Below are 25,932 nucleotides of genomic sequence, written 5' to 3'. Positions count from 1 at the left end.
CTAGTGCATCCGCTCGGCGGGAAGCTCAACCGCAGGAGCTTCATGCGCCGGCAACTCTTCCGGAGGCGCATCAGCCGGCGCTTTGGGCTTGTTCATCAGGCCGCTGTACTGCGCCAGTTCCGTCGGAGGCGCTGCGTCTTGTCCATGAAGCTCCGTCGGCGTGCTTGACGAGACGACCTTGTTGTACTGCTTCCGCTTCCTCCACCAGAAGAAAAGTCCGGCCAGCAGACCGAGCACAACGACCGGTATAACAACGCCAATTGCTGCCTTGGCACCCGTTGATAACCCGCCAGACGATGAATCGCCAGAGTCCAAGCCGCTCGTGTTTTTTGCTCCTGCCGACTTTGTTCCCGTCGTCGCTGCGGTTGATCTCGTTGTCGTCCGTGTCATGGTCGTCGACTCCGTGTCGGACTTCTGATAAACCATCCTGATGCCATAGGCGTTCAAGCCCCCCGGAGCAGTGAAATCGCCCGCCACCGTGCTCGTGATGCCATTGTCGCTCACCGTCATGGACAGCGTCGTGCCGTCTCCATCCGGCGCAATCCACGTACAAAACAACGTTGACCAGACACTCTCCAGCGTGCTCGTCGTGACGCAGGATAGCGATATGTCGGAGGCCAAAGTCGGACAGCAGGTTACGGTCGTGATCCTCGAAGCGCCAATGTTATCGTGGCAGGCCGAGTAGTAGCCCGAGGGACATGCCAGGCCCGGCGAGAAGTACGAGGTCTGGTCGGTGTGGAAGCCTTTTGGGAGGCATGATTTGGGAAAGTCTATTCCGCTGAGGAAGCCGGATACAAAGACGCCGTCGCAGTCGGAAGGGCGGGAGAAGGTTGTGGTGAGAGGGTTGAAAGGGAACGAGGTGACGACGGGGACGGCTGGCTTGGTTAAGGCGTGAGTCGCCGAAGAGTCTATGGCCGCCATTATGGAGGACGGATCAAACGTAGCGTATAATGAGGAAAAGAAGAGTGATTAAAAGAATCTGGAATGCTTCAACGTAGCAAAACGTGCTCTCTCTATAGCAATGGTCCGATTGATGCTGGCATGAAGAGGGTTCGCTCGCTAACCACCAAAACGCAAACTCGGCCAACTACAAGCACATGACAGACAAATGGGCAGAAGAGAATGATTCAAATCACAGGGGAAAATGAAGAAAAAGAAGAAAAGAAGCAGAAAAATTGAGCGAAAAAGGCGAGACCCGACTTGAGCTGTGTGTTACGTGAAACACCGGCAAGGCCCAAAATCCACGTCCCGCCTCGCAAGACAACAATCCGCTTATTCCAAATCCCCCTGCTCCCATTCTTCTGACTCCCCAATTTCCCTATTCTTCAAAAGGGAACTACATCAGCCTGCATACTCGCAAATCCCAACAGCAGCACCAGCCACTCACAAGCGGCCCCAAGCCTGGGACAGGCCTCTTACTTTTGGAGCGAAGGATCGTCCTCCATGCCCGCGCCAGAGAAAATCCACGCCAAGAGAAGGCCACGGCACTTCAGCTATTGCAGCACGAGCCAATGAGAGAAGAAATACAGGTGGAGTCTTGTGGTTTATCTTCCTTGGGGGGGGGGGGGGGGGCCCCAGTCTACCTATTCTATTTGAGCTCTGGTACGGGCTGAATGGAACGAGGTTTGGGCTTCTGTTGCACGGAGGATTTTAGGGAGATTCTGTAAAAGGCAAAAGAGGTAGGAATGGTTGCCAAGATGTGACAACGGGCAGTAAGCAGGGTTTTGGTACCCGGTTGATTCGCTTTTTAGTCGTTCTTAATTTCGGCTTCCCATACATGTCCTAACCTTCAAAACTGCTCTCTCTTCTATTGCTGCTTCTTCTTCATGTACTTAGCAGGTTGTCTTGTCTTCAAGTTAGCCTCAATGCTTAGTTACAAGAAGTCTATTAATAAATCGGGTTGCTTGAGACGTGTTTTTCTTAGCTAGTTTCGCAACTAAACTACCAAAAGTAGCGACACCGCCATAACGAACCGGTGGGAGAAAAAGAGGTGAAGAACGTGACGATGATGATGATGGACCCCCTGCAGCAAGACAGACACGCCATGGAGCGCTACGCAGCTGCAGGGGGGTGTTTTCGAAACCGTGTATTGGCTGTTTCGCGTGGCTGATGGCAGTGAGATTTGGATCCGTGGGATCGGCAAATACACGCCACCAAGGCAACTTTTAGTGCTACCGACAAGACGGAAAAGTAAGGCTCGTATAGCTCGGGCTGTGGTTAGTTGTCGAGGCGTTGTTAAGCGCTCAAGGTGGCGGTGATGCATTAGCAGGAACTTAATTAGGAGATGCTAAACACGCTGGAAGCGGCTATTAGCAGCAAATTAGATACTTGGCATTATCGAAATGCTCAACAATATTCGAGAAATTGAATGGCTTTTTTCCTTTTGAATTCATTCATAACTACCTACTATTCTTCTCAACCGATTGGGGCATCCCACTTTGTGCCGTCGGGAATAGTCAAGACGATCAGCAATAGGTACCTACTATCACACAGAGCCTGAATTTAGCGATCCCAGGACCCAGCAGCAGCCCCTCCTCGCTATAATCCACAGGGCGGGCATGTCAATGCATAGCCGCCGCAACCAGAACTAGCACCCTGTTAGCCTCTTTTCATCCTCACAACCAACCGCGATATATCTCAACGACACAAAGAAAATCCCTAAAATAGGACTGGCCTATCACCGCCCAGTCACGCATCTCCATATTCTGCGCTTCTGCTAGCTATCGGAGCTCTCACAGAACTGCAGTCGACAAAGTGGAGGGAGAGCAGCTAACGAGGTGAAGCTGTTTCAAGCAGACATGGATCGCTCACAGCCAGCCTCGTCCAATTTGATGGGTAAGTCCGTGTACCTGGGGTTACTCTGTGCTATTTTCCATTTGACGATGGCTTCAATTTGCTTGTGTGTCTGCTGCATGCCATAGATGTCATAAACATGTGCCACAAAGCTATGCCTGGCATCATAATCACAGCCCAGTCCTTCATCTCATTTTGCATTGGCTATTCTCAAATCTTTATAGCACTTGAAACCTCAATCTCACTCTAACAAAACACAAACACAGACACCCACAACCGTCTCATCGCCGACATCCTCACCCGCTACCGCACCCTCATGATGCTCGCCACCGTCCAGGCCGAGCAGGACCGCAACAACGCCAATCCCGAAGCCATGGCCGTCACCGGCATATCCATCAAGATGGAATTTGATGGCTTAGTAAGTTGGTTATAAAGGCATTATCAAACAGCACAGCTCACACCCTCTCTACTAGTACACCTCCATCAAAGAATTCCTCACCCTTTCCCGCAAAATCAAAGAACTCTGGATCTTCGGCCCCCTCGGCACCGAAGACCAAGGCCGAAAGGCCAAAGAGGAGCAGCTCGACCAAGACGTCAACCGAGTGTCTGAACTTCTTAACCAGATGGAAGCCTCCAAGATGAAGAACCTGGCCGAGAGCAGCGGCGGCACGTGGCAGCCGCTTGTGAGGGAGGAAATGGAGAGTATGATTGCGGCGGCTGCTTCTGCCGCGGCTGCTACATCTACGGTACCTGCTGCTGCGGCTGGTCGATGATATTATTCACGTGCTTTGCTTATTTTTATGGATTACCGGCGTTGGGTTATGCACAGAAGGTTAGGTACGGGTCATGGAACATGTAGACAAAAGATACCATCAGACATCGTCGAAACTACAATATCAACTACAATATCACTCCCAGGTAAAAAGGGGGGAAGCGAGAAACATATGCCTCGAAAAAGAAACAAAACGCCTGTTGAGAGCCCACCAGGACAAAGGATGAGCACCCTGTCTATAGACCCACGTCTAAATATGTACAGCATCAGCGTCGGCCCCTTAGCCCTCTCCGCCTTCGGGATCCTCCTCATCCTCGTCACCAAGCTGCTTATCCACATCCTGCAGCTTTCCATTCGACTTGTCAATCGTAGCAACCTTCATGCCTCCAGCGGTGAGCCACAGGAAGTGATTTGACCTAAATTGATCAATCTGCGAAAAGAAGCTGTGGAATCTGTTGCAAGGGGTCGTTAGTTAGATGTCATCAAACAGATTGCCAAAATAAAAAAAAACTTACGAATTCTCCTTTTCCTCGACTCCAAAGATACGCGAGTAAATCTGCTCCTGCTTAAACGCCTCCAGCTTCTCCTCATACCTGTCAAAGTCGATATCCTCTCGCCCCAGCGTCTCCGTCGCTCGCTTGTTGTAGTTTTCAAACACGGGCCGCTCCAGCAGCAGACCCAGGCCGGGCATCTTGGGAATAGCCATCTTCTGCGGGCCATAGCTCTCCTTGATGCGGTCCAGCGTCGTGCCGCAGCGCACCATCAGCGTCACCAAACCGACCATCTTTCGGATCTGGTGCATCATGAAGCTCTGTCCGTGGACCTTGAGCGACAGCCATTCCGTATCGCCGATGATGATGGGCTTGGGGTTGACGACAAATGATCGAATGTGTCGCTTTGATGACGGGTCGCCGTACGATTTCTGCACGGTGTAGTTGTGGAAGTTGTTGGTTCCGACGTACTGGTCGAGGGCTTCTTGCAGTCTCTGGATGCGCTCGGGAGACACGCGATAGGCACGCTTAGCGCCAATGTAGGCTGCCTTGATGTCGCGCAGGGCAAAGTCCACGGGGCCCAACTCGCGGCGCTTGGGCTGAACCGTCTCGAGGACGACTGCAGGTCTTTGGGGAGTAGCATTGTCTCCTTCGGTCGCGGTGGCGGGTTCGGCGTTTTCTGATGACGGCTGCTCCTTGTCAACCATGACATAGTCTCCATCTTCCTTTGCCGTCTCCTCTTGAGCAGCAGCTGGCTGTGTGCTCTCAGCCTTTTTAGACTCTGCATTTTCTTCGGAAGCTTGTTCGGAATGTAGGCTCTCCAAAACGGCAGCCCTAGTCTCTTCATCCAGTCCGGCCAAAATAGGTTTAATATCCTTCTCCTCCACTTCCGACCACCAATCCTTGACATCAGCCAGTCTTGCGTTGGTCTCTTCCTCAGCGCCGTACTCCTTGTTGACTTCAACCAACTTCTTTCCGAGGAAGCTCTGAGGGTGCGGGGGCAGAAGACAGTAGCTCGGCATGAGATACTCGTACCATCTCGAATCACAGTACTGATAGCAGTTGTAGCTGTTGTTGGTTCTCTGGATACCCCAGACTCGGATCTGCGGCGGGAGAGCCTCGTTGATCTTGTCGACAATGTCTTCGTCCTCGATAATCAGCTTCAAGCTGATGACGTTGCCCGCAGCATGCACGCCCTTGTCCGTTCGCGCGCAACGAGCCAAGCTCGACTTGCGAGGATCGTCGGCGTTGGCCTTTGAAATGGCGCCGGCCTTGATGAAGGCCTGGAACAGATCGCGCTCAATCGTCTCCTCGTCACCGTTGAGCTGCATGCCCTTGTATCCGGTGCCGGCATAGCCAATCATGACGGCAACCTTGCGCTTCGGCCGACGGCTCTCCGCCTCAATCTCCTCTTTGGAGAAGGGGTTCGCCTTGGGGTTGTCGATGTCGCTAATCTTGCGGCGCTTGAATTCTTTATACTCGTCATGGCGCTTCCGCTTGTCTACCTTGGTGCGGCTACAGTCTGATCAGCGCCGTTGGTAAATGTGGCAAGCCCTCCAAAAAAAAAACCCCCCAATTGTTTTAACTGGGAAAATCAACACCTACCTCCATTCTCCTCGGCCTCTGTCGCCCTTCTTTCCCTTCTTGCCGCGGTTGTTCCCAGAGCCCTGGTGACCCTCGCCTGATGCCATTGGCTTGTCTTGGTTGCGCTCATTTGAGGGCGCGCTAGCAGCGACAGGAGCCTCGTCGCTGGCCGCCATGTTTGCATTGAGGATATTGAAGAATCCCAAGTGGCTGCTTGTCTGGCGGAGGAAAAGTCGATATGCGATACGGCGGGTTAAACTTTTGGGGACCAGGAAAGAATTTCCTCCACAAGGCGGTAATAGTGGGGTATCGATAAGTACCCACCACGGCTACCAAGGTACGAATCTAGGCACGAGTGGCAATCTCAACAGAATGCCTGAACGCAATACCCTGTAAATGCCAGGAACAAGCAGGATTGTGCAGTGTAATGCTTTGATGAGTAGAAAAATCTACCTAGAAAGGATTTTGGCATCCAGCCAGAATCAGCTGAAATTGGACATTGTGGCTCTTCTTGTTAGTAGACACTGTAAATTCATTGCCATGAATCCATCTAGTCTCATCGTCACATGTTTCTGTTGGAGTAATTCCATCCCCAACATGGCTGCGTCAACGTAGCATCAGCAGAACAGCAAATATGGAATAGCTAAATGATCTAGATATCTAGAGAGTATTAGATAAAGAATGGCTTGGATTATATTACCCGACTTGAGACTGTATCCACGTGGCCGGTTGCCTCTCAGCGCCATCTCCACAAGCTAAACATTTGAACAAGGCCAGCGCCGAGGGCGACGTCATACAGTCGAAACGATCCAAACCCACCAATTTCTAGCCTCGCAGCCTGCTTCCTCCTCCAGACAGTATTTCAGCACTCCCTTTCCCAACAACTCTCCATGTTTGCGCCAAGCTGATAACCGTCTTTACGAGCATCCGTGCCTCTCACTCATTTACCATCAAATGGCTTCGCAACGCCGCGCAGCCAAGACTGCTTCATACCCTCCATCTCCATCCACCAACATCGACATGGCCGCCGCGACAACCCAGACCGAGTCCTCAAGGCGCAACCCGCCATTCCTGCCGACGCCCCTCGAGAGGCTTTTCCTCGCCGTCTTCCCCGCCATCCTCGTCTTCGGCACAATCTTCTCCCTCGTTTCGCCCGACATTCGAGCCTCTCCGTACGACCACGTGTCGCAGTCCCACCACCAAGACCCGAGCCTCTCGCCGAGCTACTTTGCCCGAAAGAACAATGTTTTCAACGTGATCTTCGTGAAGCGAGGGTGGGGATGGACCACCTTTGCATTCGTCTTTTCCCTCCTTGTGCAGCCAACCCGCAATACGCCTCCCGCCGTCGTTCTGATGAGGAGGATCCGCGCAGGCATCCGCTGGGCAGCCGCCACGGGCTGGTGGTTTTTCGTCACACAGTGGTTCTTCGGCCCCCCCATCATCGATCGTAGCTTCCGCTGGACCGGCGGCAAATGCGAGCTGGCGCAGCGAGAAGTTGTCATGGGCGAGGGCGACGTGAAGCAGCTGTTGACAGCCGTGGCTTGCAAAGCAGCAGGAGGCAAGTGGAAGGGAGGCCACGATATCTCGGGTCATGTATTTCTCATGGTACTGGGCACTGCATTTTTAATGCAAGAAGTTGGCTGGCCGGCCCTCAGAGTCTGCGGGTGGCTCGCTGAAGAGAGATGCGTTGTCATGCCTGACGGAGCGGTTAAGAGCGCGAGCGTCGAGTCGGAGACGGGAGCTGGAGAGGGAGCAGGAGAGCCCGTGTTCAACATTGCTGGAAAGACAGCCATAGGCGTTATGGCGTTGAACTTGTGGATGCTGCTCATGACGGCCACATACTTCCATACATGGTTTGAAAAGGTAAACCTCGCGATTTCCTCTGGTGTATGTGTTACGAAAGGCTAACGTTTTTGTCACAGCTTACTGGACTTTTGACTGCCATGATTGGTGTATATGCCATATATTACGTCCCTAGATTTGTGCCGGCTGTGCGGGGGGTGATTGGTTTGCCTGGGATATAGATGGACGAGCATGAGCATGAGCATGAGCATGAGCATTGGATTAGATATTGTATGAGTGTGGGACGAAGGATTCTGTATAATGCCTGCATGAGAAGAGATGATAGTCTTATTGAATAATTAATGATACCCTTCTCCTGGAAATTACTTCATGAGTCTCTATTAATCACCAGATTGGAGTCATTGGCGTAACGTGAAATAGAGCGTGGGATTCTGCAATGGAGGGGCATCTCAGCGATCCCCGCACAGACCTCAAACTTGCTTCTCTACTAAACACTGACGTCTTACATACCACTTAGACATCCCGTCATCATACTCTGGTTATACTATCGCTGCCAAGTTATAAACAAAATCGCTCTTTTTTACTAAGGCTTTGATATTCTCATTCACAATGTCACGACTCAAAGCTCCTTCAAATCTCCATGAACTCGTCAGAGCCACCTTCTCCAAGGCCGTCTCTGCAAATGAGCTTCGTTATTTTCCCACTCAAGTCACCGTCTTGCATGTCAACTCAATCCCAGTAAGTGAAATAGAACCTGAGAGGAACTCATTAATGGCTAACGAAACTTCCACAGTTCCAACTGCGATTCTCCCCATCACTAGCAAATAAACCCAAAGGCCCTCCGCCAGATCCGTCCAAGCCGCCCTTTGACCCCTTTGCTCATCCTCCCGCCTCTCTCTTCATCACTGATCTAGGCCCATCCCATTTCCTCGTCTTGAACAAATTTGCCGTTGTGCCAGAGCACTTTATTCTCGCAACGAAGGAGAACAAGCCGCAGACTCATGTGCTCGAGGAATCTGATCTGGAAGCCGCGCTTGCTTGTATCGAGGCTTACGAGCAGGCAAGACAATCTTCAAGCAATCTTGATGGAGCAGCTGCTTCTTCAAGAGAGAAAGGATCGCAGGACGATGGCCTATTCGCCTTTTTCAATGGGGGGCCTCATTCCGGAGCGAGCCAGGCCCATAGGCATCTTCAGCTGCTGCCAGTCTCCCGGATGAAAGAAGGCTTGGAAGATCAATCTGCTTGGGACGTGCTCGCACAGCGCGCCGATGCGCTGCAGAAAACCCCCTTTGTTGCGTTTTCCGAACCCATCAACACGAAGATGTCCTCTGTGGATCTTTTTGCCGCCTATTCCCGTGTCTACACAAAGGCCTGCCAAGCAGCCGCCCAAGACGCGGGATCCAAGGCAGAAGCGGTTCCTACAACGGGCGAAGCTCTCATCAGCTACAACATGGCCATGACAAAGGACACATTAGTCATCTGCCCTCGCAAACAAGAAGGCTGTCCAATCAAAAGCAGCGACGGGCGCGAGACTGTTGGATCGCTTGCTTTGAATGGCACAGTCTTAGCTGGCACGGCACTGGTGAAAAATGAAGCAGAGTGGGAGGCGTTAAAGAAGAGTCCAGACCAGCTCCTCGCGGTGCTACGCAGCATCGGAATCTCAAGAGGCGAGACGGAAGATGGTCAGAATAAGTTGTAGATGATGCAGCGGTTTATGATGAAAGATTTGTATTTAGAACAAAGAGCTCTGACAGAGAAGAAGAAAAAGAAAAAGATAGGAAAAGACATATAGAAAAAGACTAATCCTGTGCATTGTATTCAGAGAAATTCCGAATGTCCACGGTTGACGGGTATATGCCCCAATGCGCCTTTAGCGAATGCAAAATACCATGACAAAAGAAAAAAGAAAACGAAAGAAAACGAAGAGCCCCTTGTCCATCCTGTCCAGACTCCGATGGTGTGGGTGACTGTTCTCGTTCTGAGTAAATGCAGTCCATAGAAAATAAAGAAAATAAGAGAAAGGAAAGAATCGGCCAAGAACACAAGAAGAAAGCCACCAATGCGTACAAAGGAAAAAGGTGCGTGTGTCTGTCCGAGAATGCGAGAGCGTATTATCCGCCATGTGTAGCATCTTTCTCAGTCTTCAGCCGCAATTGCAGCATTATTTCTCTTCCACATAGTTGCCTTCGTCGGCCTCGTCGTCATCCTCGACTTTGGGCTCATCTTCGGCCTCAGCCTCGACGCCCTCCATCTCATCATCGACAGCCTCTTTCTCATCCTCGTCATAGGTTTCCCAGCTCTGGTCAAACACGTTGTCTCCGAGCTGTCCAGTGCTTTCGAGGTACAGCCATCTCCGATGGCAGGTATTGTATCCAAAGGAGTACGTGCCGCCATGGTTCTTGATGTACTGCGACACCATCATCCATGATATTCCCGCCTTGTCAGGGTGCTGACTGCCGGCGTACACTTGGACTGCTTCCTTCAAAAGTTGGATCTGGCGGAAACAGAAAAGATCAGACCATGAGGAAAATTTCAGGGGAAAAGAAAATTGAAAACTTACGTCTATTGGTGTCCATTGAGGATCTCGGACTCGGTCCTCCTTTGATTTCGTCAGGGTTCGAAAGCGGCCACGAAGGGTCGACTCTGCCTCCTTGAAGCGGCCATGTATTTTGATCATTTTGTACGAAACCTCAAGACCTCTTGCTTCAACGAGGAACCTGTCCTTGGTCTCTCGATCGGCGCCATGCGGCAACCAATCGACTTCCACAACAGGCTTGGGACCCTTGCGGCGTCTACCGGCGAGTCTTCGCCGCCTCGCTTTCTCTACTTCGGCCTTGGTGCCCGCCAGGACAAATGGGATTTTAGGATGAGAGCGAGCAGGTCTCTTCTTGCCGGGGAGTTGCTGCTGTTGTTCTTGGGTGTTGGGGGAAATCGCCGTGAGAGGCTGTGCGGGAGAAGCCAGCTGAGAGTTTGCTTCGGCGTTCTCATCGAGAGCTACTGCATCATTCGGATTGGTGCCATCAAGGGCCTGGGAATGTCCAAAAAGATCGCCTTCGTATGTGGCCGCCCATCGTGCATCCAAAAGAGAATCTTGAACAAGATGATCTGGCATCACAGGATACTCGAACGGCAGAGGCTCATAAGATCCGTCGCCATGGGTGTACAAGAGCTCTCCGGCTTGGCCTTGGATGCCTCGTACGTCCATGATTGCAGCTTGGTCAAGGCTTGGGGATACCCACGACTGCATTGCCCGATATTCATCAAGTTGCTGGTGGTACTGCTGCTGGGTGTAATCGTTGCCAAAATAATTCGGCTCCTGTATTCCTCGTGAGTCAATCGATACAACATCTACCAGACATAAAGGTAAGCCTGAGGTCAAGCAAGGGACAAACATACGACAAAGTAGGACGAGGACAGGTAGTGCTGATTCTCCGCCATTGCTGATATGGGAAATGGATATAATTGCTGGTCGGAGCCCGGGCAATCCCATGGGAGATATGGCTGGTTCAAGGGGTCATATACAACTAGTTGCTGCTGTTGTTCTTGCTGCTCCTGTTGCGTCTGCTGTTGATGGTATGGCGTCTGATTGAGAAACTCTTCCAAAGAGCCAAAGGCTGCTATGTCTGGGCCGCCGATACTTATGGCAGATAAATGACCGGCCTCCTGGCTACACGGGAGACTTCCCTCCAAAGCAGAAGAACCGCCCGCTTGACCTATTCCCCTGTCAGTATGTCTTGTTTCAAATCATCAAACGCAGCCCCAGCTCGACTAACCGTTGCCATCCGTCTTAAGGCTATTCATCTCTCTCTCTCGCTGCTTCCGAGTGGCAGATCTTGTTTGAGGCATAACGGCGATGTAGGCTTCCGTATGAAACGAGCGGGATGAACAAGAAACAGGGGCAAGGATCAACGATGCTCGCTGGCTCAAACAAGGTTGAATGGATAGATGGATCGAGACGGATATCTGCTTCAGTGGGAAATGATGAAATGATTCTGAGCGGGAACCAGGGGAAGGAACGCGTGTGTCTAAAGTGATCTCAACGATCAAAAGAAAATAGAAAGATGCCAATATAGGGCTTATCAAAGATGAAGACGAGATTAATGGTGATGCAAGAATGGCTATCCAGATGGTGGCAACGTCAAGGGGTGTCAAGGTTCTGAATCTGAAAATGAGGCTGAAGAAGAAAGAGAGAAGGAGGGAGCAGCTGTTTTTTTCTCGAGGAGAAATTCTGCTTTTCTACGTTGCTGCATTGAATGGTTTGCCAGCTGGCAGCTGCAATTCGAATAATAATATGATGGCTTCTGAAGTTTTGTCACTTGGCAGCTAGCTTGGCTGCAGATGGCCTTGATGAGCTTCCCCTTTGCACATTATTCTACTACTACTAGCAATTCGCCCTCTTGGATGAATAATTGAGTTGAAACAATATAAACTGTTAAACCTTTCATTATATCAGTTCAGCTTGCTCATGTTTGCAGTGGCCTTCTTCCAATCTCTCCTTGACTTCTTATAAAGCGCCGGGTGTGTTTTGATAGCAGGCAGCTTCACAGCCAATGCTCCCCGTGCAGGGAATACAACGATGGAAGAAATACGACAAAGAGCTACAATCTTTCATTCGAAAAATTGAGACGGAGCGGGTAAAGCTCCAAAATGTCTGTGAAAAGTTACTGGATTGTAGATATCAATAAGGCCTCCATTTCGGATTGATAGACCCGCAATAGTCCAAACATAGCTTTGTTCATTTCTTCCAGCCGTCATGTTTCAAAGACCCCGAGACGTTTTAGTGTAATAGATTCATGATCCATGCTTTGAAGGCTTCCCGCCGGCTGTGAGGGATGAGCCGGTAGATCGACGGAGCAGGGGTAAACGAAGTAATTATAGATGCCAATCAGCACGCTGTAGGATGACAACAGATGGCAGCTATAGGGAGGCTACGAGAAACACGATAGAACGAAATGACAGCGGATGTTTGCATGGCTGCCTCATTTAAAACAACATCACAGGCCGCTTTCCCGCATGGCTGCTCTTCTAACGGCCCCAATGCCGTGGCACAGAAAACTTGCTGTCAGGGTTGGCACCAGCCGTTGAGTCCCAGCAGCTATTGAACCGGGGCATTGGAATCTATCCGTTCATTTACTCACTTCATCCAATTTAATTTGGTAGGAGCCCGGATGGCATGCATGTCTTTTGTCATTGCTAAGTTACACAAGATGGTATTTGTGCAAGCGGCAGCTGAGAAATTGAAGCTTGTTGGCGGGCTGTGTCACATGTGTATCTAAAAAAAGAGTATATAGCACCGGCCGGAGGAATTATGAGAAAATTGTTATAATTGATGTTCTTTCTAAAGGAATAATTAACTGTTTGCTGCATTGTGATACCGTTGTAGGATTACAAAGGGAGCGCTTATTCGGAGATGTAGTATCGGACGTGGTAATATAGATCCCAAGTACATCGTTTGCCGTCCTCCAGAAAATCCCTAACAGCAGATTCTACGTCGATCTACCAATGCTGCGTGAACCATCCAGGCAAAGGATGTCCAGCATTGATGCGAGGGCTTCTCGCGCAGGCAAAAGGTCAAAGGCCATCTTGAACAAATCATGAAGTCTAAGCCTTCTTTCATCTCGTCATAGAGAACGAGTCTTTTGTTCTTTCTTTCACCATATCATTCAAAAGCATTACAAAATGAAGCTGACTTTGATCTAATTTTTGGAACGGCTGGTCTCACTTCCACCTCCATGGCCGTACACCGAGCAGTCAAGCTGATACTTGTCACACAACACATCCACGTTGGAAACACAGACTTTCAACAAAAACGCAAGGCCATAAACTGACAAAGCATTAAAAGACAAGGTATTACCGGCTCTGTCATTTTGCGGCGGCAAATTTGCTGTCTCTCTGTCGCGTGTTAGTAGAATATAATGTGCACGAATGCTATAAGCAGAACATATTGTTCTGGGTACCTACATGTAGCTTGCACTTTATTTTATACTACTAGAACTAGTGATTTTTAATGGCTCGTTATGGGTATGCAGCTCTAGGTCTACATGGAACAAATATTTGTCATTTGAAATCAAGGTTTCTAGAAAGGCGATTATTTCATGACACGTCTCTGGCCAAATGGCGTGTTTGCTCAGTACATATATACGGTGCAGCCCTCAATTGGGCGTGACTGACAAGCGGTGTAGAGACTCTGTCACAAGCCATTATCGGGATATCGATTGTCGGTCTCGTGAGAAATGAACATCATCATCAATATAGAGGTACTGTATTCAGGAAAAGATAGCTTCAATGTAAGTTGAGATACGTATTCTTTATCCTCGCTCTTCTTCCCATATATTGATCATGTGATCTGCGCTCATCGTGTCTTATGAACCTCAATCGTTTTGTCTCAGAAGCAGAACAGTACGCCGAATGGTGTTGCTCTGTACCTATTCACTACTATCTGTCGATAACCTTGAACGAGGCCTGCCACTTTGTACTGCAGTGGGTGATAGACTTAGATGACCACGGAATTGAACACTTCCTTCTTTAATAGCTGTTGATATCAATTAAAAGGGGAACAAGGGCCGTGATACACATGTGAAGATTGCGACTTCCATCGGGTGGAAAATTCCAAGACTCAAGACTTAACATTGGGGCTTTCAGGAGGACGATGCATTCTTTACTGATGGTAATTACCCTGTTAGTTCCTTATTTCAATCTCATTGTAACAATAGACTATAATGAGAAGCAAATATAAATGAGAAGAAGCTTCACCCAGCCTGCGGCACAAAGTTCTCTTCATGAAAATGCCTACTTCGTTCCATTTCCCAATCATATTAGTCAACACCGCATTCAGCCAACGCAGAAACAAAACGAGAAGAAGGAAAGCGCCAGTCTTTTTATGTCCCATCTATGAGCTATCTGCCTATTTCTTCGTATGCCCAATGACAATCTCATGCTATAAAAAAGCCCCCAAGCAGGTATCCAAATCGTATACAACGCATTCTTCCATAGTCATCATTCTGAAAAAGGAGGTTTTCGCAGGCAAGATTACGATCAACGTACTCTCTTCGAGCGCGCCTCCCCTTCTACCATGAATACCCTGCAAAGGACTAAATGCCCGAATAATAAGAAGAAAAGGAAGTGAAAAAAGGGTAAGAATAGGCATGTAAATATATGTACACCCAAACGAGAACAACAGTGTCATTTACGGCTAACACCAAAAAAGAGTCGCTCTCGCAAAAGAACCGCCGGCCCTAGAAAAAAATTAATACATCAGGCATGCAAGCCATATGAAGGCCGAAATCCCTAGTCGTCCCATTCTTCGTCCAGCTGGTCTATCAATCGGTTCTCCGCTTCGTTATTCCGGCTCGATCCAATATGCTGGTAGCCTCGCCTGCTCGGCAAAAGGCGTCCGCACGACGACAACAAGATGACGAATAAATCCTAAAAATAAAAAAAAACACGCATATACACATTAGTTTAAAAAGGTAGCCCCGCCTTGGGCCGGGACGGACGCACGTTGAAAAAGCTCCCAATACCGGCCCACAGACTGTAGTTGGGCAGTTGCCGCCATCCTCGGGCGTGCGCAACGGTGCGGTTGTAGAAGACGCCGCCGAGCACGTACACGAGCACGGCGATGACGAGGATCAGTCCGAATACGCCTCCGGGCCCGACGCTACCGGGCTTGTGAGGCTCCGCGTGGGCGCAAGCATATGCGGAGCGGGCTTCGAAGAAGTAGGAGCATTCGTCGGGGTCGACGCCGACAAACGAGACGGCCGTGGTGGTTCCAGGATCCCGATCGCACAGGAAAGATATCGTGGCCGACTTCCGCCTGGTCTTGGAAGAGCTATCGCTTTTCTCGATCGTCTCGATTTCGTGGACGTGGGTCGATGTTGAGAGGCCTTCGCTGTATTGCTTCGTGTCCCTCTTGCGATAATCGTAATCGTCGTCATCGTCATAGTCATCCTCGTCCTTTGAGCTTGATTTATGATCTCCGCAAGGTGATCCGCCAGTGTACTGCAAAACGAGCTTTCGCCCTCGACTATGCAGATCTAGCGATACAGAGCTATAGCAAACCGTTAGCGCGCAGAAACCATGTCTTTATCCGCAAAAGCCTCAAACAAACCCAATTGAGTAAACGCTGTCATGAGACGTATAATACGCGCTGACATTCGCCCACTGGTTCTTCTTCAAACCAACCACATCGCTAACGGGGTCGACCACCGAGCCGCAAATATTCAACGTGAAGTTCTTGCCGTAATCCCAGCCCCGAGAATGATAGTCCTTGTATGTGCCTGACTTGTGGGTTTTCCCATTCTCGGGGGGCGCCACGGCTGTGTCCGGCCGCAGATCGAAGAATCCACCAGTTGTTAAAGATGTCGCTGTACACGCCGGCGCAGGCGTCGTAGCCGTGGCAGTACCGGCGGCAGCGTTGACTCCGGCGGCGGCCGTTGCCAGAAGCATCAAGAGGTGAGACGGTGAGGTGATCATGCTGGGCAGTCAGATGACGTCTCGTCGGTCGCTTATGCTTATGAAGTCTGAAGAAATCTCTGATCTAGTCGAACGAATGGCGGGGAGTTGAATTCGCCTCGAGGGGCTCTGTGCGTTGCGATGATTGCGCTATCAACCAACAGTCGCGTAATATGGGATAAATATGAAACACGGAGAGACTGAACGACTCTCTCTTAATCAAAATCTCTCGAAAGTTTGTGGCTTGTCGCAAAGCCTGCTTAGCGTCAAGAATTCCACCAGAAGCAGCAACTTTCGCAGTTCGATGCCGCAAAAGAATGGCGTTTGTATGTTAGTCTCAGCCTCGTATTAGCCAGCCCCAGCGCCACGATACCAGCTGTCAACCACGATGCCAGTTATCGTCAAGTCACGGGATCCGCACCCGTTGCTGCCCTCTGGTTGGCTGGTTCCTGGATGGTGACGTAAGTCGGCAATCTTGATGCACGCTGGTCGGGAAAATGTGTTTGTCCGCCTCAATGGGCTCCATCCGCAGCTACTGAGCGCTAGGCCCAACCGGGCGAATTTGAGATCACACACGCGCCCCCGTGAAGGTGGCATTTGGAATTCCGAATTCCCAACTACGCCCGCCAATGGCTTGAGACAGTGCCCGTATTCGTTCACGTATACGCTTGTCTTGGAAATTGGAGAGACTATTAAAGGACAGAGCATTGTCACAGGAAGCCTGTTCTAGGACGGCTCTCGGTTTATCATCGACGGACGTGTCACAATGGCTCCCAAATCCAAACGAGCTGCCACGGAGCAGCCTCACGGCTACGAATTTGGAGGACCGTAAGTTGCCATCTGACAGCAAAGCAAGAGCAACTGCATAAATTGACACAATCCTACTAGTCTTGGTGCCTTTGGAATTTCGTTCGGTCTGCCGGTTCTCGTATATCTCTTCACCTTTGCTTGCAACGACGTTTCGGGCTGTCCCGCGCCTTCGTTCCTGAGCCCCAAGACTCTATCCCTAGACCAACTGAAGCTCGAGGTGGGCTGGCCTGCGGATGGCATCTGGGGTCTAGCTAGCTGGAAGGCTTCTGGAGCTCTTGCGGCGTACTACTTCCTCAACCTGATCTTGTACGCGATTCTCCCCGCCGCCGAGGTTGACGGTACAGTTCTGCAATCTGGTGGGCGTCTCAAATACAGGTTCAACAGTACGTGATGTGGAAACCAAGTCATGACGTGTCAGGAGCAGTCTGCTAACTTCGCCCAAAGCAATGTACTCGAATATGGCCACTCTCTTTGCGCTTGCTGCGGGAACGATCGCCCAGGGTGCCGAATTCCCCGTCTGGACCTTTATCAGCGAAAACTACGTCCAGCTCCTCACTGCGAGCATTCTCCTCTCCTATGCCATCGCCACATTCGTGTACGTTCGAAGCTTCAGTGTCAAGGCCGGTAACAAGGATAACCGCGAACTGGCTGCGGGTGGCCACACCGGGAATATGCTGTACGACTGGTTCATCGGACGCGAGCTGAACCCCCGTATCACGATTCCCCTTATTGGAGAGGTCGATTTGAAGGAATGGTGCGAGCTTCGACCCGGCATGATGGGATGGATCATCTTGAACTGCTCTTGGTGCGCTCAGCAGTACCGCAACTATGGCTATGTCACAGACAGCGTTGTCTGCATCACCGTCGTGCAGGCTCTTTATATCATCGACTCGTGGGTGAACGAGGCAGCTATCCTGACCACCATGGATATCACCACTGATGGATTCGGCATGATGCTGGCATTTGGTGACCTCGTTTGGGTCCCGTTCGTGTACTCCCTCCAGACTCGCTACTTGTCCGTGTACCCTCGTTCACTGGGCCCTGTTGGACTCCTCACCACGGGTTCGCTCATTTGCCTTGGCTTCTACATCTTCCGATCTGCCAACAGCCAAAAGAACGCCTTCCGCACCAATCCGAATGATCCCAAAGTCGCTCACCTCAAGTACATTGAAACCAAGACTGGCAGCAAGCTTCTCACCACAGGCTGGTGGGGAATCGCACGCCACATCAACTACTTTGGCGACTGGATTCAGGCCTGGCCATACTGCTTGCCCACCGGCATTGCTGGATACCAGATTCTTTCTGCCGGCTCCACCTCAGCGGAAGGGGCTTTTGTCATGGCCGATGGTCGACAAGTGATTCAAGGCGAAGCCAGAGGCTGGGGCATGCTCATCACCTACTTCTATATCGTATACTTTGGCGTCCTCCTAATCCACCGAGACGGTAGAGACGATCAAAAGTGTTATCGCAAGTATGGCGAGGACTGGGTCAAGTACAAGAAGATTGTACGATGGAGGATCATTCCTGGCATTTACTAATGTCATTTGGCGAGGCCAGCTGATCGTCGAGCTTGAGCAAAGGGACGTTTGCTTACCTCTTTGCCAAGAGAACCGCAGAGGAAGTTGAAAGACCCTCGATTGGACACACATATGAGTTAGGGCGCGGTTGACGTGCTCAGGGTTTGGAATGAAAGGATCGTCAATAGTGTTATGGAGTTTGCAGCCACCTGCAGAAGCCATTCGGCGCTTCTTACCAACATATTAGAAACAAATAGCAATAGTCTATATGTAATGTTAATTTCCATGTAATACAAACTGCAGTTGGCCGATAACATTTGTGCTCTGCAGGCGAGCTAGGAACGCTGCCGCAGAATTAGCCCCTAGCGTTCGGTGTAAAGGCTCGATACGATCTGCAGCTTTGCACAGCAAGGTGGAATGACGCAGTGTGGACGACCTCAAAGCCAAAAACCAACGTGGGTGGTATTCAGTCCATGCATTTACCGTATAAAAGTGCACAATGAATAGACGAGACGGGCCGAACCAGTCCAACTGATTCTTAATCACGGCATCGCCAAGCCGCCTCCTTAAGCTGCTTATTTTCAGTTAACCTAGAAGGGTAAGAGACAGCATCTTGTTCGGGTCATATCCCAGACCCAGCGACGCGGGGGTCCGGTGTCATGGAATATGTCGAGGAGTTTTCAGCTCAGAGACTTCCATATGCCATCAGTAATCCGTACTTACCTAGAACGCAGGTGTACTCGATGGTGTACTCGATTTTCATATGGCCATCTGAACCTTGAAGGTGATGATATGTTGGAGAAGCTCTCCGCTTTGCACGTGTTGGCTGTTGATCAATGCAACGATGCAACGATGCAGCGTGCTGAATGAGGCCATCTCAGATCTACGCCTGCGACTTGGAATTGGAGAAACCCTAAACAAGTGTACGATCCGCTGGCGCTGGATAAACGAACATCCTAGAATGCTTCTTGGAGACGTTCTAAACTGAGCTGTGGTAGCGAAGAAGATTGGTGGAAAAGTTACAGCGTACCCTATTCAGGATGGATCCAGAGTAATTGGCGAAACTCCCCGATGGCCTCTTTGCTCACAATCAAACGGCCCGAACAAATTGGCGCTAAACCAGGAGTCAAGGAGGAGCTCTGGCGGTCGATATTTGGGGTAAGTTGCGGGGAAGTGCGAGAGCGGAGCCTCTGCCTTTGATCGGCACTCGATTTTCTTTTTTTCGTGGCTGAGTTTGGTGCGCATCGTATTGAAAAAGATTCTTGTTTTGGAGACACGAACTCTGCCAAATCGGGGTAGCATGGCATGATTTGAATCCTTCAAGAGGCAGGAAGCGCTGCATCACACAGATTGTCAGGGCAGAGCCCGTGAAGTGTAAAACCTTGTAGTTTTCGTATTGCAAGGAGTGCCTACAGCACGTAGCATGAGATATCGTGGCCATGTGCCACTCCAGCCAGGATGACAGTCAGTGAATATCGGAGGTTTCCCGCAAGGCTTGACTAACAGCCAGGCCGGGACTTGGTGCCTGAGTGGCGCTCGGGAGAGACAACAAAGCCGGCGGCTGGGGTAGTGCTATTGGCAATGGGGGGAATGGAGAAGCTCTCCACGATGATGACGCTCCGCAGCGGGGCCATGCAAAAATACCACCCTAGCATGTTCATCAGCGACCCATCGGCCGTGGTAGACGGATCTGGGCATGCCAAAGTAACGAACAACAGCTTGGCAGAGTGTCTGCGCCCGTAGCATCTGATGTTTTGCTATCCCTTTGTCGAGAACGTTTTCTCCTAGCGTGATCCGAGTCTCTTGGTGTCGCCTCGCCATGGTTGCATGTTACCTCGCCTCAGTATTGAGTCTGTGTTATGCCATGCTTAAAAGCATGGTTGTTTAGTCACCGTAGCGGCATTGATAGTTTGGCGTTGCCGGAATAGGGAGACAGCACGGCTTCTGCCAACCTTTCTCTTTCAGCGTGTCCGTGCTGTTCCCAGTAGTAGATGCACTTGCATAGCTTAAAGCCACTACAACATCCAGTTCAAAAGTGCCAAAGCCCATATAAGTGACAACATGCTGGCCGGCTCGCTTGGCCGGCTGCCTGAGCCGGAAAATACTGGTAGCCCGTCTTTTTGTGGTGCGCAGGACCAATGCCACCTGTCGAAGCAATGAAACGATCCATCGTAGATCGGAAATGGCCAAGACATTGCTGCTGGCTGGAAGGCGTCGATGGAGAAGAAAAGCTCAAAAGTTCTTGTGACCTCGGACCCAGGCGGCTGAGGCCCCGCAGCCGGCGGAGATGTGCTCCGTAGCAAGACGCCGTGCCCACGATGCTATTTCGCCATTTCGCCGCTCAGCGCCAGCCGAGATGTCAAGATGAACATGTGGACGAGGCTGGCAGAGCATCGAACGGCTGTTCGGCCCTTCTCCAGCTTCTCCCACTTCTTGGCGATGCAGGATGAGGCCCAACGCCCCTCGCTTGCATTTGGCGTCTGTCCAACTGCTCTAGGATTTATTTGCATTGCATTGCGCTTTCGGGGAGGATCCCAAGGAACTTCACCCAGTGCCTGGCCGATGCAACCCTCTTCCATGTAGGCACATTGCACATTGAAATCGTAAAAGGGACCGGCGTTCTCGGGTCGCCACCCCGGTGGTGCTTCGTGGCGTGTTACTGTAGTATTCCTTGTAGGATTGGCAATGCATTCGGCCAAGGGGATGCAGTTCCATTGCCAAGTAGCGTATTCTCGCCGTTCTCCGAATACGCGAGAGCAGACAGCTCCGGTCACCAATTGTCCACCGCCGCTCTGGCTAGCTCTGGGTGTGTACGACAGGCGGTTGTGCGAGGTCGAGGCTGAAATGAAGGCTGTCGTGATATGAGAGAGAGACATTGAACTGTATCATCTGGATGCTACCTATTGGCTCTGGCTCTGCCAGCTTATTTTACTGTACTCGCACAAGTGGTACCATGAGGTCACAGGTACACCTTTGTGTCTGACACGGGTCGGTACAGACAGTTACATGGAGGAGCTGCTCTTTGTCCTACCAAGATTGCATGCTCGCGCGTTGAACCCCTCCATCGGTTCTTGGTTCCAGGCATTGGATGCCGCTGTGGTTGGCGTACAGCGCAGTAGCAGGAAACTTGCAGTGCTACGAACGCCAATGTAGCGTAAAGTTCTCCGTACCTGGAGCTAAAAAAGGTACATACGCGGAAGGCGCTTTCCTTTTTTCCTGGCGTCGAGCCCCTTCCGTTTCTGGCTTCTTTCTAAATTGCATACCTAGAAAACAAATACGCAGTCGAAATAATCCGTCTTCCGATAGCTGCCTGTGTAATGCGTCGTTTTGTAGGCTGCAATCGTATCTTCATTCTCCATCCGCCTCCTGCTCAGCGTGACGTCGCGATCGACAAAACAGATGACGCTGCAAGGCATAGCAAATCGTATAGGTGCTAGTCTCGAACCGCCAAGCTTGGGCTCCTATTCTTGTGCATGCTTCGAACGTGTGCCTTGACTACAGGTTAATCTCGAGGGCGCATCCCGCGTTGCACAGCGTGCGAATCCTGTTGCCATTCCGGAGGATGGAATACACCGGCGGCCGCCATGATTCTCACCTGTGCTCTGCTTTGAGCTCGTCCAGAGGCCCCTGCCCGTGCCGTGCCATGGGGCAGTGGGGCTGTAGCTGGCAAGAGATTGCCTGCTCAGCTTCTCCAGGCCCGGGACCAGGGTTCAAGGCGGTAGCTCGCATACAGGGGGGAAAGGCGGAGAGAGACACCAAGGCCGAGCATGGACGTTAGCTGCAGCGCCGTCGTGAGCAGCGTGGAGGGATGGCGGGAACAGAGAATGCATGGCAGAGAGGCGAGGACGCAGGGAGAGGGGGCGAGGTGGGCATCAGATTCTGACAAGGACTGTCGATGCGACTCTGGCCCGGAGTATATATGATGGACGTCCGCCCTCGTCATGGACGGCTCTTACGGCTCTTCAAGCGAGAATCTCATCGCCAGCCGCCGATCCTGAGTTCCTTTGGTCGCGGCCACCCAAATTCACCATGAAGACCTTGTCAGTTTTCGCCGCTGCCCTTTTGGCGGCAGTGTCTGAGGCCGCTGTCAATGTACGTTGCGTTCCTGCTTTAGCCTTCATTTCATACCAATTGCCTTGAGACATTGGCCCTCCCCCTTTTTGCTTGAATATGGATGGCTGTTTCTATGGATCTTGGGACGCCTTATTGGCAGTCCAATGGCACGAAAGTACCTGCGAAACGCGCCAAGTCGCGAGATCCTGATTCACCTACCAGCCAGCTTTGCTTTCCTGTCTATTGTTATAGTGCCTTGATTCGCTTGACAAGCCCTTTCCCTATTCACATCTCCATTGATCATGTAAGAAGATTGAGCGCGGCCAGGCACGAGGAAGGCTTATTGAGCATAACTGGCAAGGCGATCCTGCCCTGTGCTGCTTCCTGCGCGTTTGCTGCAACTTGTATATCTTTCGACTCACAAATTCGTTTGTTTTTTGTATCTTTTTTTTTTCTTCCCCACGCATCTTCACGGCGCTCTTAGCCATCACTTTCTTTCGCCATGAAGACATCACTTTTTTTGGCCGCCTCTGCGGCACTCATTTTGGATCTTGTTACAGCTGCTAACAATACCGACTCGCAGCCTCGCTTTGCCCTGTCGAACACCTCTCAGCCCTCATCCGAGGCGTACTCACCTCCTTTCTACCCCTCACCATGGATGGACCCCAATGCCCCAGGCTGGGAGCAAGCCTATGCCCAAGCCAAGCAATTTGTGGCAGGCCTGACTCTTCTTGAGAAGGTCAACCTCACCACTGGTGTTGGGTAAGTTCTTTGGCTGTTATAGTTTGCCGATGGAGCAGCTGCTAATGTTATTCATAGTTGGATGGGTGAGAAATGCGTTGGCAACGTCGGTACCGTTCCTCGCCTGGGCATGCGCAGTCTTTGTATGCAGGACGGCCCCCTTGGTCTCCGATTCAACGACTACAACAGCGCTTTTGACGTCGGTTTGACGGCCGCCGCTAGTTGGAGCAGAGCTCTCTGGCAAGCCCGCGGTGCTGCCCTGGGTGCCGAGGCAAAGGGCAAGGGTGTCGATGTCCTTCTCGGACCGGTAGCAGGTCCTATTGGTCGCAACCCCAACGGCGGCCGTAACGTCGAGGGCTTCGGACCTGACCCAGTTCTGGCTGGACAGGCTCTCGCTGAAACCGTGGTTGGTATCCAGAACGCTGGCACCATTGCCTGCGCCAAGCATTTCCTTCTCAACGAGCAAGAGCATTTCCGTCAGGTCGGAGAGGCCAATGGCTACGGATACCCCATCAACGAAGCCCTCTCGTCCAACGTCGATGACAAGACCATTCACGAGTTGTACGGCTGGCCTTTCCAGGATGCTGTCAAGGCTGGCGTCGGTTCCATCATGTGCTCGTACAACCAAGTCAACAACTCGTATGCTTGCCAGAACTCCAAGCTTCTCAACGGCTTGCTCAAGGAGGAGTACGGTTTCCAGGGTTTCGTCATGAGTGACTGGCAGGCTCAGCACACTGGTGCTGCGTCCGCCGTTGCCGGTCTTGACATGACCATGCCTGGTGACACTCTCTTCAACACCGGTGCCTCCTACTTCGGAAGCAACCTTACCCTTGCTGTTCTCAACGGCACTGTCCCTGAGTGGCGTGTAGACGACATGGTTATGCGTATCATGGCTGCCTTCTTCAAGGTTGGCAAGACTATTGATAGCCTCGTTGAGACCAACTTTGATTCTTGGACTACCCAAGACTACGGCTTTGTCCAGGCTGCTGTCAATGAGAACTGGGAAAAGGTCAACTACCAGGTAGATGTCCGCGCCGACCACGCCAACCACATTCGCGAGGCTGGTGCCAAGGGAACTGTTATCCTCAAGAACACCGGCATCCTCCCTCTCAAGAAGCCCAAGTTCCTTACCGTTGTTGGTGAGGATGCCGGCGGCAACCCTGGCGGCCCCAACGGCTGTGGTGACCGCGGTTGTGACAATGGCACTCTTGCCATGGAGTGGGGATCTGGTACTACCAACTTCCCCTACCTCATTACTCCCGATCAGGCACTTTCGGCCCAAGCTATTCAGGACGGCACCCGCTATGAGAGCATCTTGTCCAACTACGACATCAAAGAGACGCAGGCTCTGGTTGGCCAGCCCGATAACATTGCCATTGTCTTTGCCAACTCTAACAGCGGCGAAGGTTACATTAGCGTTGATGGCAATGAGGGTGACCGCAACAACCTGACCGTGTGGAAGGGCGCTGATGACCTCATCAAGGCTGTTGCTGCTGTCAACAACAAGGTCGTTCTTGTCATCCACTCCACCGGCCCCGTCATCGTCAAGGACTATGCTGCTCACCCCAACATTTCTGCCATTCTGTGGGCTGGTGCTCCCGGCCAGGAATCCGGAAACTCTCTCGTCGATATCCTGTACGGCAAGCAGAGCCCCGGCCGTTCTCCCTTCACCTGGGGTCCTTCTATCGAGAGCTATGGTACTGAGGTGATGATGAAGCCCAACAACGGCAACGGTGCTCCCCAGGATGATTTCAACGAGGGCCTCTTTATCGATTACCGCCACTTTGACAAGGTCGCCCCCAACAGCAAGTCTGCCAATGCTCCCACATACGAGTTCGGTTTCGGTCTGGGTTGGTCCACCTTCAAGTTCTCCGGCCTCAACGTCCAGAAGAACAATGTCGGCACCCTGAATCCCCCCACCGGCAAGACCATTGCAGCTCCCGTGCTGGGCGCTCCCATTAGCAAGAACCTCAAGGACTATGACTTCCCCAAGAACATCCGCCGCATCAAGGAGTTTATCTACCCATACCTCAACAGTGTCACCTCTGGCAAGGAGGCTTCCAACGACGCCAACTATGGCCAGACTGCCAAGGAATTCCTCCCTGCTGGAGCGACCGACGGCTCTCCCCAGTCTCGCTCCCCTGCCTCTGGTGAGCCTGGTGGCAACCGCCAGCTGTTTGATATCGTCTACACCGTTACCGCGATCATCACCAACACCGGCAAGGTCATGGATGACGTTATTCCTCAGCTGTACATTAGCCACGGTGGCCCCAACGATCCTCCCAAGGTGCTGCGTGGATTTGACCGCATCGAGCGCGTCGCTCCCGGCCAGAGTGTCATCTTTAAGGCAGACATTACTCGCCGTGATATTTCCAACTGGGATTCCACCACCCAGCAGTGGGTGGTGTCCGACTTCCCCAAGACTGTCTACGTCGGCAGCTCTTCTCGCAACCTGCCCCTCAAGGCTCGCCTGCGCTAAGCAGCGGCGGAGGACAAAGTTATGATAATGTCTTAATTGTATAAATAGTAATTAGTGTTAAATCAGCTTAATGGCAAACATGATACCATCAAAATCTCTTGGCGTATGTCTGTGAATGCAATGTTAGCTGCTTACTACCTACGCATCTAGCTTCATATAGCGTATGAGATCACGATGAAGAGTACATAATAAGCATTAGAGATTTGGTCTCAATGAAGCTGCTGTGTTAGAATCAGCTGTTGACAAGTCCTGCTATCATATGTTTTGTTTCGCCCGCCTCTCACCGGGTGCTGCTTTTTATGCGAACCCATGCAGGCAATCTACGGAATGGACAGTGAAATCTCATTAAAAGCTGGAGTCTATCTCTTCTCACGTGGAGCGATGGCCGAATGTACCGACGAATTCATGCAATATCGTCTGCTCTTGAACAAAAGGCCT

At 51.3% G+C, this 25,932-nt stretch overlaps 10 protein-coding genes across 10 annotated transcripts; 5 read left to right on the top strand and 5 right to left on the bottom strand.

Moving 5' to 3' along the window:
• TGAM01_v201274 (hypothetical protein) lies at window positions 1–921 on the bottom strand (the record flags this gene model as incomplete). Its single annotated transcript, XM_018809131.1, has 1 exon — window positions 1–921. The coding sequence occupies one exon, from the start codon at window positions 919–921 to the stop codon at window positions 1–3; it is 921 nt and encodes a 306-aa protein (XP_018657706.1).
• Window positions 922–2,798: 1,877 nt separating this feature from the next.
• On the top strand, window positions 2,799–3,715 carry TGAM01_v201273 (hypothetical protein; the record flags this gene model as incomplete). Its single annotated transcript, XM_024548730.1, has 4 exons — window positions 2,799–2,835; window positions 3,060–3,211; window positions 3,267–3,397; window positions 3,712–3,715. The coding sequence occupies 4 exons, from the start codon at window positions 2,799–2,801 to the stop codon at window positions 3,713–3,715; spliced, it is 324 nt and encodes a 107-aa protein (XP_024406546.1).
• Window positions 3,716–3,845: 130 nt separating this feature from the next.
• TGAM01_v201272 (tRNA pseudouridine38-40 synthase) lies at window positions 3,846–5,816 on the bottom strand (the record flags this gene model as incomplete). The annotated part of the gene is made up of 3 exons (XM_018805501.2): window positions 3,846–4,017; window positions 4,081–5,571; window positions 5,662–5,816. The coding sequence occupies 3 exons, from the start codon at window positions 5,814–5,816 to the stop codon at window positions 3,846–3,848; spliced, it is 1,818 nt and encodes a 605-aa protein (XP_018661410.2).
• Window positions 5,817–6,594: 778 nt separating this feature from the next.
• On the top strand, window positions 6,595–7,664 carry TGAM01_v201271 (hypothetical protein; the record flags this gene model as incomplete). The annotated part of the gene is made up of 2 exons (XM_018805500.1): window positions 6,595–7,503; window positions 7,563–7,664. The coding sequence occupies 2 exons, from the start codon at window positions 6,595–6,597 to the stop codon at window positions 7,662–7,664; spliced, it is 1,011 nt and encodes a 336-aa protein (XP_018661409.1).
• A 388-nt stretch (window positions 7,665–8,052) lies between these two features.
• On the top strand, window positions 8,053–9,142 carry TGAM01_v201270 (hypothetical protein; the record flags this gene model as incomplete). The annotated part of the gene is made up of 2 exons (XM_018805499.1): window positions 8,053–8,181; window positions 8,237–9,142. The coding sequence occupies 2 exons, from the start codon at window positions 8,053–8,055 to the stop codon at window positions 9,140–9,142; spliced, it is 1,035 nt and encodes a 344-aa protein (XP_018661408.1).
• Window positions 9,143–9,604: 462 nt separating this feature from the next.
• Window positions 9,605–11,289, bottom strand: TGAM01_v201269 (hypothetical protein; the record flags this gene model as incomplete). Its single annotated transcript, XM_018805498.1, has 4 exons — window positions 9,605–9,937; window positions 10,004–10,759; window positions 10,840–11,156; window positions 11,217–11,289. The coding sequence occupies 4 exons, from the start codon at window positions 11,287–11,289 to the stop codon at window positions 9,605–9,607; spliced, it is 1,479 nt and encodes a 492-aa protein (XP_018661407.1).
• A 3,441-nt stretch (window positions 11,290–14,730) lies between these two features.
• On the bottom strand, window positions 14,731–15,915 carry TGAM01_v201268 (hypothetical protein; the record flags this gene model as incomplete). The annotated part of the gene is made up of 3 exons (XM_024548729.1): window positions 14,731–14,868; window positions 14,944–15,490; window positions 15,551–15,915. The coding sequence occupies 3 exons, from the start codon at window positions 15,913–15,915 to the stop codon at window positions 14,731–14,733; spliced, it is 1,050 nt and encodes a 349-aa protein (XP_024406545.1).
• A 745-nt stretch (window positions 15,916–16,660) lies between these two features.
• On the top strand, window positions 16,661–18,242 carry TGAM01_v201267 (Delta(14)-sterol reductase; the record flags this gene model as incomplete). Its single annotated transcript, XM_018805496.1, has 3 exons — window positions 16,661–16,722; window positions 16,783–17,087; window positions 17,149–18,242. The coding sequence occupies 3 exons, from the start codon at window positions 16,661–16,663 to the stop codon at window positions 18,240–18,242; spliced, it is 1,461 nt and encodes a 486-aa protein (XP_018661405.1).
• Window positions 18,243–20,542: 2,300 nt separating this feature from the next.
• Window positions 20,543–21,097, bottom strand: TGAM01_v201266 (hypothetical protein; the record flags this gene model as incomplete). The annotated part of the gene is made up of 1 exon (XM_018805495.1): window positions 20,543–21,097. The coding sequence occupies one exon, from the start codon at window positions 21,095–21,097 to the stop codon at window positions 20,543–20,545; it is 555 nt and encodes a 184-aa protein (XP_018661404.1).
• A 1,679-nt stretch (window positions 21,098–22,776) lies between these two features.
• Window positions 22,777–25,494, top strand: TGAM01_v201265 (beta-glucosidase; the record flags this gene model as incomplete). Its single annotated transcript, XM_018805494.1, has 2 exons — window positions 22,777–23,036; window positions 23,094–25,494. The coding sequence occupies 2 exons, from the start codon at window positions 22,777–22,779 to the stop codon at window positions 25,492–25,494; spliced, it is 2,661 nt and encodes an 886-aa protein (XP_018661403.1).
• Window positions 25,495–25,932: the final 438 nt, after the last annotated feature.

Source organism: Trichoderma gamsii (assembly GCF_001481775.2).
Source record: "Trichoderma gamsii strain T6085 chromosome Unknown Scaffold_3.2, whole genome shotgun sequence".
Taxonomy (NCBI): Eukaryota; Fungi; Ascomycota; class Sordariomycetes; order Hypocreales; family Hypocreaceae; genus Trichoderma; species Trichoderma gamsii.
The sequence above is the reverse complement of the archived record's forward strand: the minus strand, read 5'-3'. Positions and strand labels throughout refer to the sequence as shown.